The sequence below is a fragment of the Chelon labrosus genome (genome assembly GCF_963514085.1).
Source record: "Chelon labrosus genome assembly, chromosome: 10".
Lineage (NCBI taxonomy): Eukaryota > Metazoa > Chordata > Actinopteri > Mugiliformes > Mugilidae > Chelon > Chelon labrosus.
The window spans coordinates 14,833,845-14,850,640 of record NC_140360.1 but is presented as its reverse complement, the minus strand read 5'-3'; the positions used below and the strand labels follow the sequence as shown (position 1 = coordinate 14,850,640).

The following is a 16,796-nucleotide window of genomic DNA, read 5'->3' as shown; positions in this document are numbered from 1 at the left end:
CACGAGAGCGCCCGCATCACTGCAGAAGCCACTCTGATCCACCTGTCAGTCTCCCGCTCCATCTTACTCGTGAACAAGACCCAGAGATACTTGAACTCCTCCACTTGAGGCAGGACCTTCTTCTCGACATGGAGTAGGCAATCAACCATTTTCCGACTGAGGACCATGGGCCTAGTTCTTTGTCTGGCCCTTTGTCTAGGACCAGTCTGCCTTGCGAGACCCTACCAGGGGCAAATGATATATATTTGAATAGCAAATTCAGCTACATATTTTATTATTTATCCCCATCTATTTTTTAAAGACAAAGTTTTAACAGTGCCGGGGTGGGATTCTTGCTTCCCCCTAGACTCTCTGCCTGTACGGGTTGCTTCCCTGCGCCTTTGGGTCGGGGAACGGGTCCTGACTGTTGTTTACACTTGTCTGCACTCAACAGCAGTTCAGGGTACCCACCCTTTCTGGAAACCCTAGGACAGACGCTGGATTGCGTCCCGAATGGGGACTCCATTGTCCTGCTGGGGGGCTTCAACGCTCATGTGGACAATGACGGCATGTCCTGGAGAGGCGTGATTGGGAGGAATGGCCTGCCTGATCTGAATCTGAGTAGCGTTCATATATTGGCCTTCTGTGCGAGTTGCAGTCTGTCCATAACTAACACCATGTTTGAACATAAGGTTGTTCATCGGTGCTCTTGGCACCATGATGGCCTAGGTTGTCGGTCAATGATTGACTTTATAGTCATATCATCTGACCTGCGACCGTATGTTCTGGACACTCGGGTAAAGAGAGGAGCAGAGTTGTGAACTGATCACCACCTGGTGGTGAGTTGGATCAGATGGGGGGGGGGACGCCTCACAGACCTGGTAGGCCCAAATGAATAGTGTGGGTCTGCTGGGAACGCTTGGTGGAAGAACCCGTGGAAGAAGATGGCCGCCAGGCTGAAGAAGGAGGCCTTCAGTGCATGGTTGGTCTGTGGATCTCCAGACGTACCGACAAGCCGCCTCTTAACATATGTTTCCCAAACTCACCACACACATACTACACTGTCTGTCTTTACGTGTTTTGATGTGGGGAAGAGAAAATGACTAAAATGGAGGGATAAAAGTAGAGTTTTATTCTAAATCAACCAGACACCGCAGATCATCTAAACAGGAGTACAATTCAAAGGCTCTATTAAGCTTTTAAGTTTCCCAGTTAGACAAACATTATGCTATGGGGGTACAGTGAATCCAAACACAACAATACACAAACTATGCCATAATCACATACATTACTTAATTTAGCTTTCCATGATGTTTCATTTAGTTATATTAAAAAGCCATTAAAAATGAACAGTAACTAAGTAACAAACAAAAATGTGATGAAAACCCATCCAAAATCAGAATATTTCATAAAATTACCCATTAAATATTATAATTAACATTAAAACCAAAAACCACTAATTAGACCCCAAACACAAACTAAATATTCACGTTAAATGACTCTGTCACACATTTGATTCAACTTTTTTAAAAGCCCCCCAGTTCCTGAGAATATAGAAACAAGTCTGTGACTGATACCTGAATATAACAAACATGACATTTTAAGAAGCCACGTCTGATGGTCAACAACAAAATTACACACATGCTATAAAATAGTGATTAGGTTATGTATTGTATATGTGTCAGAAACAGCTGCAAATGTTAGTGAGTCTGAAAAAGAAAGAATGATGATCCCACTAAAATAAAGATAAATTGGGTCTATAAAACCTGAGTACAGGTCTGAATAAGCAATAACTCCTGTGTTTATATACTAATTTTGTTGAGGCAGTAAAATAGTGTCAAGTACATTAGAGTTTTTGAAGATGAGGTTTTCTGTCCTCATTAACATTTTTCATCATGTTCACTCTAACTGTACCAGTGTCACAGTGTTTCTTTCCTTTTTCAGGTTTGAGCTTCAGCTTCAACTTCAACTCCATGGTCCAAGATCCTTTTGAATTAAAAAGAGGAGTGCAGAGTGAGAGATGTGATTCAAAAGAACCAAATACAAACACACACACAAACTATTTGAAGGTACAACTACCTGCTTAAAGAGACTGTTATAAGAAGCCTTGTACTTGATTTTGAAACCCAGTTTCCAAAAATAGTTACCAAGCAGTAAAAACTAATTTAACCCTATATTTAGTTGAAAATACACATAAAATGTTTAATGTTGTTTAATTTGTCATATTTTGAAGAGGATTGTGCAGAGGAGATGCCCCGTGTGCAGGTGGTTCATCTATGTTTTAGTTTAGGTGTGTGCAGGTATTCTCTTCTAGGCTTTTGTCTTTCTCTTTTTTTCCTGGTATGTGCCAAATTGACTTTTTATCCCACCGTCAGCCCAGAATCCAGAGGGATCAGAGACTAATATAATTTACAGTCTGATCCCAAGTTTCTGAAAGGTTTACATTTTTAACTGCTCCTCCTCGCATCACATTGATTGTAATGGACTGAAGCTTGTCACCATTATTCATTAGAACATTTGGCCTGACAACAAAGAGTATCTATATTATAGTTCACATCATAGATCTAAATCTTACCTCAGTACTTCAAATCCGTTTCTCTTGCACCAATCACTAAACACTGCTTTGGCAGCTCCCAGATTTGCCTCATCAGTGTCCTTCCAGTAAACTCGAATAATTTTCTCAGAGAAGCGCACTGGCAGAAAGCTGGACACCTGACAAGAACAACAGCAACATAAGTTTGCAAATGAAGATGTAGCCAAAGAAATACAAACTAACAGAATAATAACACTAATTATTATTTTTTCATTGTCATTGCTGTAGTTCAGACTTGGTATCTGTTGATTGGGTATGCTCTGGTAGGGTCCTCCTTTCCATAGAAATATATATCTTTAAGGGGGTCCTTGTCTTTCATCCCATAGTCAAAAGTGCCGACCTAAAAGAAGACGTGTGAGAGAGAAACTTGTGTTTATATTCACAAATGAATATCATCCAGTGGAGGCAAGAAAACATGTTACAATCAACAAAACTAAAGATCTGAAGAAAAGTGTAGTGAAGTGATTTTATGAAACACTCACAACTACTTCAAAGTCGTCATGTGGAATTTTAGCCTCAAGGAGGGCCTGAGTCAGGTCCTGTTTCCAACTGTCAATAGCATCCTGACAGACAGGAGAGAGACAATGTGTATTTATATTTATCTTTACATTTTTATTATACTTTCTTTTTTAATCTTCTTAATTGTATTTTCTTACCTGTTGTATTTTGCTTCCTGGGTTGTCCATGTTCTTGAGCTATGGAAGGATGCGAAGTGAGAGGGAGAAGACATAGTGAGTTACTCACTAGCAAGAGGACATTCACATTAAGCTGTAAGTTTATAAAAGAACCTGTTTTAGTCTGTTTTGTCTCTTTACACACTAATACAGGATTTATTTCCAGCCGCAAAATCATACAGATGGATCCTCTCAAACCTGCTGAGGAAAATATTGTCTGATAGGACGATATGAATTTTGATTTCTGAAAAGAGGTCATCTCTGGAAGCAGAAAGGGGTTTAATTGATGCTGTTTAATGGGCTGTCACCTAGTAGAGTGTCTGGAGCCAGCTGCTGTGCTGGTACACCACAGTTGTCTCTGAATAGTATAACATAATAATCTATTAAGCTGGCTGCCTTTCCATTGTCATTTTTACATCCCTTCACTGGGTACAGAGATATCTGTGAAAATTATTAGAAAACACTTGTGTTCTCATACAAATAACTGCATTTTACCAGTGAGACAGTTGTACATGAGACCCTACAATTTTACACACCATGGTTTCACCAACAAACTTGTACAAGTTTCGAGAAACGATCCTCTGAAGAATCTTTCTTGCCTCCCTCAGATTTTCTGTGTCAGAGTAGAGTATGTCTTCGAACAAGTGATCTGCAGAGCAAAAAGAAAAAGTTCAAACTGAATCACTTATCACAACTTCTCACAATCTAATTTACAATGGACATTTGAAACAGTAGATGCTCCTACTCCTCATTTACCATCTTCAACACTCTCCACCAAACATTGTTTCTTCCAGTCAAGGCTATTTACAGTATACCACTTATCCAGTGACATGCGGTTCGTGGCTGGTGAGGCACCGATTTACAATTATGAACTCAATGGAATAACTCAAATTCGACATTCAATTTGCTGCTTCCACACCAACTGGTTAAGTTTCATATCTCAAATGAGCATTCTTTACACACATATAGGTAAAAGGTACATATCTGGCCAAAGGAACAATGTCAAATCTATAGCAGTTAAGAGAGCCGTTTGCCGTCACAATTCCACAGTTCATACTCATTAACATGAGAGTACCCAGTGAGAAAAAAACAAACACAAATATTTGAATTTGAAACCAAATCGTCACCTTAATCAAATATATATTATATATAATAATATTGAGTTGTAAAATCTTCTGAGGATTTGATCCATTTTAATACAGACTGTTCAACAAAACATCTTCCATCATTTACCACTTCCTGTTTTGACAGAAGGTCTAGTTTTGAGGATATTTTATGCTTAGATTTACAATCTTCTATTTTTGGCTTTCACACAGAGAAAAGTTCCCACTAAATGGACCGCGGCAGTCCAGCTGACTCATCTCGTGCTTTTTCAGCGCGGTTTAATGTCAGATCAACAAGACTAAATGTGTTACACTCATACATGAAATACATTAACTAGGCTATGGGAAATCAGGACACCTGATAAAAATGTGCAAAACCAATACACTGATGACATACAGAGAGTTAGCCACAGGCGTCAAGGACACGAGCCTAGCCCAGTTTGTGAGAGATTGCGCAACTTGAGGGTCAGCTCCGCTCATTTTTTAACTATAAAATGTTTGAAATGACAGGAATCGTACAGGAATTGCATTTATATCACAGACCAATGGACAAATAGTATGATTTATTTTATCAATTTCATTACTTTCCATGATGCCAGGCGAGACACTGTCTCACCTGCTTCACCTGACTGCACGTCCATACATTTATTGTTGGCTGTGTAGGCCTCAAGCACACCCAAATTTAGTCTTTGCACTACTAAATGCTTATTAGGGATACAAAATAGAATAGACAACAAGCAGTAGTAATAATAATAACAATAATTCACATGCTCATATTCAATGTCAAAAACATTGGCTGATGGAGGCTAGTTCACCAGAGATTATTATCTAATGTAAACTTTCTTATCTTTTAAACTGCAGGCTCCAGTCAAGCAGCCAATAGATGTCCTTAATTATTTGATTTAGTTTTTCTATTGTGATCAAACAGGGCTTTATGGTTTATTTACACTATGGACAGTGAATTAAACTACTGAAAGCTACTCTGACTTACTAAAAGTGATATTTTTTCTACAGATGAATATACATGTGCTTCTAAAGAAACAAAAACAGCCAGACTGCATTAGTAGTGAGAGAAGGTCAAAGTTACTCTTGTCATGCCCTTTTTTGTTGGCGACCAGCTACAGCCCAATATTACAAGACCAGTATAGTGAGGAAGAGGAGAGAAAGCAGGATGTAGATAGCAAAAGGAGAGAGAAAGAGCCATGTCTAATGAATGAATAATTTTACTCTGCCCATGTTGTTAAGTGACTGTGATCATTCAAAGTAACACTGTAATGTTTGACGACTTTCCAAGCAGCTAAACATTAGAGTCATTTATTATGTATTATATTGTATTAATGTATAAATTGCAAGGCACTGTATGTGTGACATTCTGATTGGGGGCTGAGACCCCCTAAAAGTCTGGTCCTGATGTTTGAGACTTTGTCCTGCTCTTTATTGGATTTAAGGAGTCCAACAAACCCAGCCAAACTTGTTAAAAGTGGCAACATACAGTGTGAAACATAGAAACAATAAGAAATATTCAAAGCTCAGGAGCCAAATAGGTTCATGTTGAAATGTCTGATAGCTGTTCTGGTGCTCATCAAGACATTTAGATGTTACAGACTGTGACGTCAATTTCAGCACCTCAGTAGTGGATCTCTGTGTGATTAATAACTGAGTCATCTAGCACTGATAATGCTTAAAATAATTCAGAACATTGGGAAATTGTAATGTGAACAAAGCAAACATAGTATGGGATATAACATTGAAGACAGAAAGGATATTTTTAAATCATGTAGTGTATTTTAAACATGCAAGAGTTGGCTTCCACTGACCTGTCAGCTTGCTGTAGGCCTCCATGTTATTTCTGGCTGTAGAAAGCCGGAACATCTGCCCATCTGAACCTTGAATCTGGATGTGATCATCTGCTTTCATGAAGGCATCTTTTATCCTGATAAACAGACCCAACAAATAATAACCTTGCATCTGACAGAACAGAGAGAATCATAAAGCAAACTAAATAAGCTACAGCAGGTCAGTAGACCATGATAATAGTTATAGAGTAAAAGCATGGGAGGGGTAGGTACTTACATAATCTCTATATTCACTTTTACTCTGTGCTGGCAGGCTCTTCTGTGGATTGAGTTCCTTGTATGGAAGATGTTATACAGATTGCCCACCTCCTGTTGAGAGTAATGAGTATAGTTTAGTCACAGATAATCAGGTTAATTAATTGTTGTTTTAAAGAAGATAAAAATCAGGAGTAGACACCTTGTCTCTGGAGCAGATTTGCTTTTCCCCCTGCACATCACACACCCTGGCTAACTTTATGAAACGCCAATGGTCAAAGTTGTTCTGGATGCCCAGGTGGTGGCAGTCCCTGAGGTGAGAAGATACACGAGTAGAAATATACTGTATGTATGATGTTAGAATGCAGCAGTAATTAAAACTAGTCAGGACAGTATTGTAATTATTTATGGGAAGAAATACACAGTAGCTCCTCACTATACACCACAAAGGGAATTGTTTTAAAGCATCTCCACCTGGCAATGTAGTCAAACTTGTCCACATTAATGCCGTTTCTCTTGTTTGACACAATTTCATAGAGGAAGGATTTGTCCTTTGTACGACCTTTATACGGCCACTGTGGAACAGCAGAATAGTGGCGTTAGACACTGACAGTAAAGATGATACTGACTAATTTCACAGTACTAGTGGTGACAGTACCTCGCCTGTCTTTGCATCAGCGTCCGGATGTTTAATCATCTCCTTGATAAAATGTAGGTCAGTTGAAGGGTCCAATCCGTAACTCTTCATCACTTCACTCAGACCATTAGAGTCCACCAGATGATCAAACATTTTTATAGAGGCATCCTCATGCTACAAGGTATGAGAAGTTTAATGGTCATGTATTAAAAATAAAATACAGTGGCTCACTGCTCAAGTAGAAGATCTCTAACCTCTTGACCTCTGCTATTTTACAAATACATCAAGAGTTATGCACATGATGTTAGTTTAGGTGCAACGCGTATAAGCTTCTTTCCGACTGCCCCATTTCTCAATTAACAATGTCAGGATAACCTTCAAGATTTCATCAAAAACACACACATACAATCACACACAGATACTGTGATGCAGTTTTGTTCTGTGCTATTAAGTCAAACATCAACAGAAATAGTAACCTTCCATTTCCTTTCTTCTTTTCTTCTCCTTTTCTTCTCCTTCTCCTTCTCCTCCTTCTCCTTCTCCTTCTCCAATGCTGCAGGAATGAACATCCCATCAAAGAGGTGAGAAAAGGGCCCATGTCCTTGATATGGAGAAAAAAAAAATACAATAAATGAATGAATACATGAGTAAAACGATCAATGTTGTATTGACATTAGAAAAAGTCATGTCTGCATAATTTTTTTTTATGTCAGTGAAACAAAAACAACAGAAGTCACATGGATATGCCATGCTCAGAAATCTAAAGAAAAAGTGGAATTAAATAGTTTCCATTCAAATGTAACAAAGGTTTCAACTAAACTTTGAGAAAAAAAACAAAAAGACTACACATTTTTCGAATGATTTGAAGAGACTGTGATTAATAAGCATCCAAAATCTCAATGAACTGTGAAATATAATACTCTATCATTGTAAATTTAACACTGAAAAGACAACATCTGAGGGAACATTTCTTTCCTTCCTTCATTAAAAAGAGAAACAAACATTACACATTAGACTTTATTTGTTATTGTCATCTACATCATTGGCTATAAAATCATGTTGCTTGACAATCTGTGAATAGCTTCACTATATGTTTCACATTTAATCACACCCAACAATAACCTTTTAAAATCAAATTCATGTAGAAGTAGAGATAGGTAGTAGTAGTAGGTGTGTATCACTTACCCAGGTCATGACAAAGACCTGCAATCTGGACACAAAGAATGTCTCTATCATCTATGCTGAGTTCTGGCTGCCTTGATTGCAGAGCTTTTGCAAACTCTCCTGCTAAGTATGCCACCCTGTGTCAACAAATAGAGCACATACACGCTGTAAAAATGATTATACCTCTACTAAATTAAACAGTCTTTTTATTGTCCTCAGTTGGTGCTTTGTCACACACCAGTCTTCCCCTTAATTTGGACAGTGTGCTGGTGTGACTCCATGAGGACGTACCCGATGGAGTGTTCAAAGCGGTTGTGGGATGCTCCAGGGTAAACATAATAGCCCCCACCAAACTGTTTGATGTTTCTTAGTCTCTGGAACTGAGGTGTGTCAATGATTTTGACAAGAAGAGGGTGTAACTCCACATGGCCATGGATGGGATCACTAAACACCTGGTGAATGGACATAAAACGACAAAATAAGACACACAATGCAGTTCTCACACAGCTGAGTCATTATTTTTCCCAGTCTCAACATCATATTTGTTGTGGACTGAGAATGGACGCAACAACAGAATATAAACATGCCCAACTTTAATTTTGTGGTTCATTCACTGACAATAGCCTCATATTACCTTGTATGGTGGTTTATTGCCACCTTCTCCTGCTGCCATTATGTTCCCTAAACAAAGACGGAACACAAGAGAGAAGTAAGACCTTCAGGTTGTTGTTGTTACACTGCAGTATTGATACTGTTTGAGAAGGTTTGACTTTGTACACATTTGTTTCTTTATATAGTTTTATAGACGTTGTTGCTATGTTTTAGGAGTGACTCACCCTATGCCCATTGAACCCAGATATGCAAGATTGGCATCTTGAAGATTGTTAGCAAGGTTTTTTAATTATTTTTTCTTAAGAGTACTCAGTAAATAGAAATGTATTTGTATTTTTACTAAGACAAGTAGGCTTTATATTAGCTGAAAATTTCATTATTTAATTATTAAATACAAATACCAAACCATAAATCTTCTTCTGCTGCTTCCTCTGCAGCAATATGTATGTTAACAAAACTTTTAGGACATAATATGTTCTTGTATGAGACCCAAAGAGTCCAAGCATAAAACCAAAGGCATACAGGGATGTCTACAAGATCTTCAAGACTGCTCGTTTATGTCTCTAGAAAATGCAGTGAGGAACATTTAGATAAGTGTTAGATTATGATTTGTCATCTATAAAACTATATAAAGATAGATATGTTTCTTTATATAGTTTTATAGATGTTGCAGCTAGGTTAAAGGAGTGACATGATCTCAGATAAGTAAGATTGGCATCTTGAAGACTGCTAGCATGTATTGTTTTATTTATTTATTTTTCTTAAGAGTACTCAGTTAATAAAAATGTATTTGCATTTTTACAAAGACAAGTAGGCTTTATATTAGCTGAAAATGTCATTATTTAATCATTAATTACAAATACCAACCCAGAAAAGTCACCTCTAGATAAATCTTTAAGTCCTTCTTTTTGCAGGTATGTCCACAAACATGTTTGATGTCAAATCCGCCTCTCACTCATGTAGATCTGACAAGTGCTGAAGATATTTCAAGATAGTCTGATGAATAATATTATATACAGTTTAATACAGCCAATCAGGACAGACCACACTGACAGATAACCTGGGGTTTTAATATCAGCCTTTTAAACCTTGACCACGAATATGAGATTGGTCACTGCCATCATTCTGAAAACATTTCACATAATTCATACATAATAGTACATGTTTTCCTCATTTCTAACCTTGACAAAGTAGAAAAAACAGTAGACTGTTTACAATTCTTCTGCTGCTTCCTCTGCATCGACATGTATGTGAACAAAACTCTCCCACAAATGAAGCATCATCTCTTCTCTGTCTTCCGGTCGAAACGGTTCAACTGAGGGAGTCAAACTTTTATACAGAAAATGTCTGTTCACTATGAACTGATTCAAGCTTATACTTCAAGGTGGCTCAGCGCTAGCAGTAGCGGTAGCACAAAATGTAAACAGTCCGAACGTGTATAAATTCCTCCCGTTTCTCAATATGCAGCTTGTCACTCTTCTCACTGATTGTCGTGGAAACAATAAGCTACAAGTTACACACTGTTTTGTGCACTTCTAACCAACAAACTAACACAGAAAATCTCTGTGTCACGCTCACTCTCTGTAGACTGTTTCACTTTCCTTGTCCGTGCTGAATCACCTGAGACCTGACGCTCCTGCCGATCGATATTAACCCCATAAATGCTGGTCGAGACATTCATTCATTCATTCATTCATCTTCTATACCCGTTTAGTCCTGTTAAGGGTCACGGGGGTCTGCTGGAGCCTATCCCAGCTGTCATCGGGCGAGAGGCAGGGGTACACCCTGGACAGGTCGCCAGTCCATCGCGGGGCTAACACAGAGACAGACAACCATTCACACTCACACGCACACCTACGGCCAATTTAGAGTCATCAATTAACCTAATGAGCATGTCTTTGGATAGTGGGAGGAAGCCGGAGTACCCGGAGAGAACCCACGCAGACACAGGGAGAACATGCAAACTCCACACAGAAAGGCCAGCCGGCCCATGGAGAGAAGGTTCTTTCTAAAAGATAAGAGTAAAACCAACCAAGAGTCCTTGATGCCCACCCAGGTTTTAATACGGCTGATTAAAATGGAGTGATCTATAGAGTCAAAAGCTGCACTGAGGTCTAAAAGAATTAAAATTGCACTCTCACCCCTGTCAGCTGCTAAAAGGAGATAATTTGTTACTGTGAGGAGGGCAGTTTCTGTGCTATGAAGAGCTTTAAAACCTGATTGAAATTTCTCAAAGATGTTATTATGACCCATAAAAGTTAAAAGTTGTGAGGAAACCACTTTCTCTAAAATCTTCGATAAAAACGGAAGTTTGGAAATTGGCCTAAAATTGCTAAGAACAGCTAGCCTGGGTGTTCCCATACTGCTTTGCGCGCGATTTCATTCTCGCTGCAAAAGCAGTCTGGAAACCATCGCCCATATTTTCTCCTGAGATAGGGAACCAATCACAGAACGGGGGGGGGGGCAGCAAGACGATGACGACGTCTATGCGCGACACCGAAGCTTGTAGTGTGTTAATCCAACATGGCAGCGGACCTAACGTTACCTTCGATGCAGCCTTAGACAGTGTTTTAAGTAGCTTAGAACGCAAGTTTATTTAAGTTTGCATTCGTTGTTGCTGACGAAATAGAAGCTTTGGAGTTACCGGAATTTATACCCGTGTTACAACAAGCATGCTGTATGCAAAGGATTGTGAATAGCAGCAAATCTACTGAATAAGGATTAAGTAGCATAGTGCTTTGGTCTCCAATCTTGGCCAAAATGAACTGCTGATTAGGCCACTTATTTGAATATTTACTTTTACACCCAAAGTCGTTTAGCACCTGTAACTCCATGAAACGAATTCACAGAAAGATATTGAGATGGAGATTAAATGCCATTTGTTTTCATTTTTAGACAGACAGGTGTGAAGAAGAACCCCAAAAACCTACTAACCGTTAACAAGATTTGAACTTCGGACGGCCGATCGCCAGACTGACGTGTTACCCACTAAACCAATTTAGGATGATACTGAAGAAGCAGTACTACGATATAAGTAAAGGATAATGGACGACACTTCTACAAATTGAATGCACGCGTTCTAGATGGTAAAACGGCCCAACACGAAGCCTTAGAATGTAACCTGCGTTGTGTTGAGCTCTGCACACGCCCGGACTCGAACCAGCAGCGCCTCGGATCGGGAGGCGAGCGTGCTGACAGTTGAGCCAATAGCCCAGGCTAATTTAATTTTCTGATAGTGTAATGGAGTGAAGTCCATTATCTCTCTTATTCTACTGTTACCAACATGTTAAAAATGCCTTTTTACTGTTTAATGGAAGAAATGAACTCTGCATTGAACTGCAGTCAGATGTACAACGTTTTCAGTAGGCTAGCCTACCATTGTTGCAGAAATCACATATAAGAAGGTATCCCTTCGATTTCTGTTCATTTTCGCATATTCCAACATAACGAAGCGAGAAACGTCAAAATCGTCATGAGGAGATTCCTCCCAAACTGCCCAATCACGTCTTTGACCTGACGTCATGAGGGCGGGTTTCCGGTCGTGCAGTTCGTGGAGAGCAGACATTTAATAGAAGTTAATTAAAACTGCCACTTTTGCCGTCTATTGCCGTTGGCGATTGTAATCTAACCTATGTGTAACGGCAACATTAGAAGTTTGCTAACGTTTAAAACTGTCCAAACTGAGAGCTTCCAAGGTTACCGCTGTAAGCCGTAACTAAGGCAACGGGGAATGACGTGACTCGCGGGAGAATAAATACGAAAAGGTAACTTCAGACTGAGGATGGATCTTTCGGAGGAGGCCAAGATGGCGGCAAGGAGGTAGACTTGCTGGTGGAGCTTTCCTCCAATTAATGAGAAGAAATAGCATCAGAAATCTGTTCAGTTGAGCTGCAGTGATGTCAAACGGCCCCCCGGGTAAGCGTAGAAGTGAAACTCGTCAACCTGTCACTCCGACAAAAGTGCCTTCTTCAAAAAAAGGGAAAATGGAGCAAGAAACAGCAGATAACATCGTGGCTGTTCTCAAGCTAGCTATCCAGGAGCAAGGATCGTCTATTGGCAAGTCTATTGAGGAACTCAAGTCTTCTATTAACTTTCTTTCTGCTGACCTGCAAGACATAAAAGGTAATTTACAGCACACGGTTGATAGAGTGAGCAAAACCGAAGAAAAGATTCAGTCTCTGGAAAATAAAGTACTGGAGCTGACACGCTACAAAAAACGGTGGAATTTGCGTTTACGCGGGCTACCTGAAGAAGAGGAGGAGAATGTGCGAATAAAGGTGATCGATATCTGTCAAAACGTTGCTCCTGATTATAAAGAGAAGTTTGTGGAAGTTATTGATTCGGTTCACAGGCTTGGTAGAAAGCACCCAGCCAAAGCACAAGCCCGCGACGTGATCCTTCAATTCTCTATGAGACATGTTCGTGACATGATATGGAAGATGTCCAAACACGCTGAATACCTGAAGCAAAGAAATCTCCGCTTCAAGGAGGACCTGACTCCAGAGGATCGGGAAAAACGGAACCGACTGTGGCCGTTAATTCAGCAAGCCCGTCAGGAAAAGAAGATCGCTTTCTTCGTCGGAGGGAGAGCCTTTGTGGATAACAAGGAGATATTCTGACTGTTCTGATGCCTACATGCGGATTATGTTAGGGGGATAAGTTCTACACACTGTTCATAACCAACTTCCAGGTTATAGTAATAACTGTTCGGTTGCACAATCTCTTCCTTAAAGTTCTTTTCTGTTAATGCTCGAGGCTTGAGAGACATCACTAAACGGAAGGCAGTTTTTCTTTATGCAAAAAACTTTAATGCAGACTTTTGTTTAATCCAGGAAACTCATTCTATAGACAAAGACTACAACTTTTGGAAATCACATTGGGGAGAGGACCTGTGGATGTCGCACGGGAGCCAGCGTTCAGCAGGAACACTAATTCTTAAACACAAGTTTAACGGAAAGATCCTCTTCACTCAAGCTGACCCACTTGGACATTACACTCTAATGGTTTTTTCTCACTATAACCAGCTCTTTCTGCTTGGTAATGTTTATGGATACAACAACGCAAAGGAAAATGCAGACCTCTTTGAAATGTTAACTTCCAACATAGACGCTCTATCAGGGAGATTTTCTGGTATGAAAATTATTTTGGGAGGAGATTTCAACGCTACTATAAATGACAGTTTTGATAGATGGCCAAACAGAAATAAAGAAAATTCTACTCTGATTGACTTCAAAAAAAAAAAAAAAAAAAAAAAAAAAAAAAAAGTTCGTGGAGAGCAACTGCAAGATCTGTCTGCAGGCGAAGACTCCCGCGATATTTTAAGGTCATGTGACATGGTGACGTAGTGGTAAGTCCCTCCCCGTCTGACTCAAGTCGGACAGGATTTCTAACCAGCATGCATTGCGTCCATCCCAGCATGCATTGCGTTCATCCCAGCATGCATCACGTCAAGTCAGACTCAGACAGATCTGCATCAAGTCGAACGCGCCTGTAGTTTCCAGACCAGCATCTCATTGAGATGTGCAGTCGCGTCAGCCAGGCTAAAGAACAGCAGGATCAAGGTTGGGTTTCTTTAAAAGGGGCTGTACCACAGCATGTTTAAAAGCAGAAGGATAAATACCGTCTTCTAAGGATCTGTTAATAATCGATAAAATATTGGGTCCAACTGTGATAAAAACCTCTTTGAGAAATTTTGTGGGAATAAAATCAAGACTGCATGTGGCTGATTTCATATGGGCTATGGTTTCTGCTAAAAAAGACAACGATATTGGTTTAAAAGTGGTAATTATTAACAACTCTTGTGGCCTGTAAAACACGGTCGGGGGGGGGGGGGGGGGGGGGGATCTGTTGTCTAATATTATTAACCCTTTTTATAAAAAAATTAAAAACTCCTCACACAAGTCTTGTGACGCATCGTTAAAAGGACATGTGGAGGGGGTGATGAGTGAATCTATTACAGAGAATGAGGTTCTGGGGTTTGAGTGATTTGCTAAAATGATGTTAGAAAAGAAGGATACTCTTGCTTCTTTAACTGCAGTTTGGTACTTCATCATGGCAACTTTCCAAATGTCATAGTACACAGTCAGACCAGTTTTTTTCCATTTTCTTTCCTTTCTCTTACAGTCTCTTTTTAAATCTTGGATGGATTCGTTGAGCCAAGGCTGTGGTGTTTTATTAGATTTTTTGCCTTTAAAAGGGGCAACATAGTCTAGGATGTTTTGACATGTGAGATTAAAAAGAGAGACAAGCTCTTCTAAATTAGAATGGGGATTAAAAGCAATTAAAGAAGCAGCACTAAAAAGCTCAGAAAATTTACTGGCAGAACTAGAATTAAAAACCCTGTGACGAACTGGTGTACTATGATTTAAAGGAAGCTGGGATAAAATCATACTAAATAAAATGGCCTTATGATCAGACACACAGATGTCCTCCATCTTAAAATAGTTAGGACTGAGACCGCTGTACAGAACGAGATCTAGTGTGTGCCCCTTCACATGAGTTGGCTCTTGTATTGCCTGAGTAAGATTAAAAGACTCTAAAGTATCCAGAAAATCCTGAACGAATGGCTGAGACGGACAACAAACATGAATGTTAAAATCACCCAAAATGAGAATTTTGTTATAAATAGAAATAAAGTGGGATAAAAGCTCCGCAAACTCTTCTATAAAAACACTGTTGGGTTTGGGAGGTATATAGATAATTAAAATAAAAACAGGATCTTTAGAGTTAAGTCTAAAACCAAGGTGCTCAAAGGAGGTGAAATTATTACATAAAATCGGAGTGCATTTAAAATCTTTTCCGTGTATAACCGCAACCCCCCCTCCCCTGCCAGACAGGCGGGGTTGATGGAGGTGTGTGTAATTGGGGGGGTGGGGGTCACCTCAATGAGAGGGCTGCAGTCTCCCTGAGAGAGCCATGTCTCTGTCAATATAAAAAAGTCTAACCTATTCGAGGTGATAAAATCATGGCATAAAAAAGATTTGTTATTAAGAGATCTGACATTCAGAAGACCGAAATTAGCTAGTTTTGCATTAAAAACAGGAGAAACGTGTATTTCAGGGGACGTGAATTAAATTGTTGTGGTTGGCAGCAGAGAGGTGTGAAGTTGAGCGTGCTGCTGAGGGTCCGTGGTGGGAAATGATGGTGGTGATGTGAGAGGGTATGTCAGTCCGATTTTGAAGGGGGGATGATGGAAGTAATATAATATTGCCTACCGTAACGTACCGTATGTTGTTGTGGAGTACTGGTCTGGGCACTTTGATTGTTTTTTGACGGGACTTGGTGATTCTGACTGGAACATGCCTTGATGCAGGAGTAGGAGATGTAGGACCATTAGAAGAAACTGAGAGCTGGCTTTGAGTAGATGTGCGTGCATGTGGCAGGAGGGACCTGAAGGGGGAGCTCTCATGGAAAACAGGAAGCTGTGAATGTGCCGTCAGCGAAGAAGGGGGATCCGGTGTGGGGGTGAGGGATGTAAAGAGTCAGTCACATGGACAGGTGCACGCCACATGCTGCAGGTTAGCAGACAGTATTTGGCTACCCCTCTACCCCCTCTTATTTGGATGGATCCCATCTCGTTTAAAAAGAGAGTCACGATCCCAGAACAAGTTAAAATTGTCAATAAAACCAAAATTGTGCATCCTGCTGGCCGATTGGAGCCAAGTGTGAAGGCTGAGGAGTCTACTGAAACGGCCAGCTCCACGACCCAGAGTCGGGATGGGGCCAGATATGAAAACAGACTTTCCAGAGTTTTTTAAAACAGTAAAAAGAAGATTAAAATCACTTTTAGTGCGCTCAGACTCCCGACGAGTTGTATCATTCGTTCCCACATGAACAACGATCCTTTTGATAGTTGTCGGGAGCGATGGCATGAGATCCAGAAGTTTATCCAGGATGTGGGGGACTGTGGCTCCAGGAAAACAGTGTGTGGCTGCATTAAAGAAGCGAATGTCCCGGGTTATGGAGTCATCGATGATCAACGTG

The 16,796-nt window shown here is 40.0% G+C and overlaps 1 protein-coding gene across 3 annotated transcripts; it reads right to left on the bottom strand.

Annotated features, from left to right (window-relative positions):
* Positions 1-1,102: 1,102 nt before the first annotated feature.
* On the bottom strand, positions 1,103-10,409 carry LOC311494078 (deoxynucleoside triphosphate triphosphohydrolase SAMHD1-like). 3 transcript variants are annotated; one of them, XR_014699261.1, is made up of 15 exons: positions 9,995-10,409; positions 8,836-8,882; positions 8,493-8,653; positions 8,223-8,338; positions 7,514-7,638; positions 7,059-7,211; positions 6,875-6,975; positions 6,603-6,711; positions 6,423-6,514; positions 6,167-6,282; positions 3,783-3,895; positions 3,229-3,267; positions 3,055-3,135; positions 2,555-2,912; positions 1,103-1,965 (listed from the first exon to the last, which is right to left on the bottom strand). XR_014699261.1 is itself a non-coding variant. In XM_084552934.1 (14 exons), exons 2-14 carry the CDS (start codon positions 8,872-8,874, stop codon positions 2,802-2,804), a joined length of 1,356 nt encoding a protein of 451 aa, XP_084409060.1. In that variant the 5' UTR covers positions 8,875-8,882; positions 9,995-10,409; the 3' UTR covers positions 2,519-2,801. The 3 variants fall into 3 exon arrangements, 1 of the variants encoding a protein (XP_084409060.1); XR_014699262.1 differs by lacking the exon at positions 9,995-10,409 and having other exon boundaries at positions 8,836-9,039; XM_084552934.1 differs by lacking the exon at positions 1,103-1,965 and having other exon boundaries at positions 2,519-2,912.
* Positions 10,410-16,796: the final 6,387 nt, after the last annotated feature.

Excerpts from the sequence above, each read along its gene's own strand:
- LOC311494078 (XM_084552934.1), bottom strand. The coding sequence starts at position 8,874 with ATGGCAGCAGGAGAAGGTGGCAATAAACCACCATACAAG. Across the intron at positions 8,339-8,492 it reads CGCTTTGAACACTCCATCGG|GGTGGCATACTTAGCAGGAG; the intron begins GTACGTCCTCAT and ends TTGTTGACACAG. Across the intron at positions 6,712-6,874 it reads AAGTTTGACTACATTGCCAG|GGACTGCCACCACCTGGGCA; the intron begins GTGGAGATGCTT and ends TTCTCACCTCAG.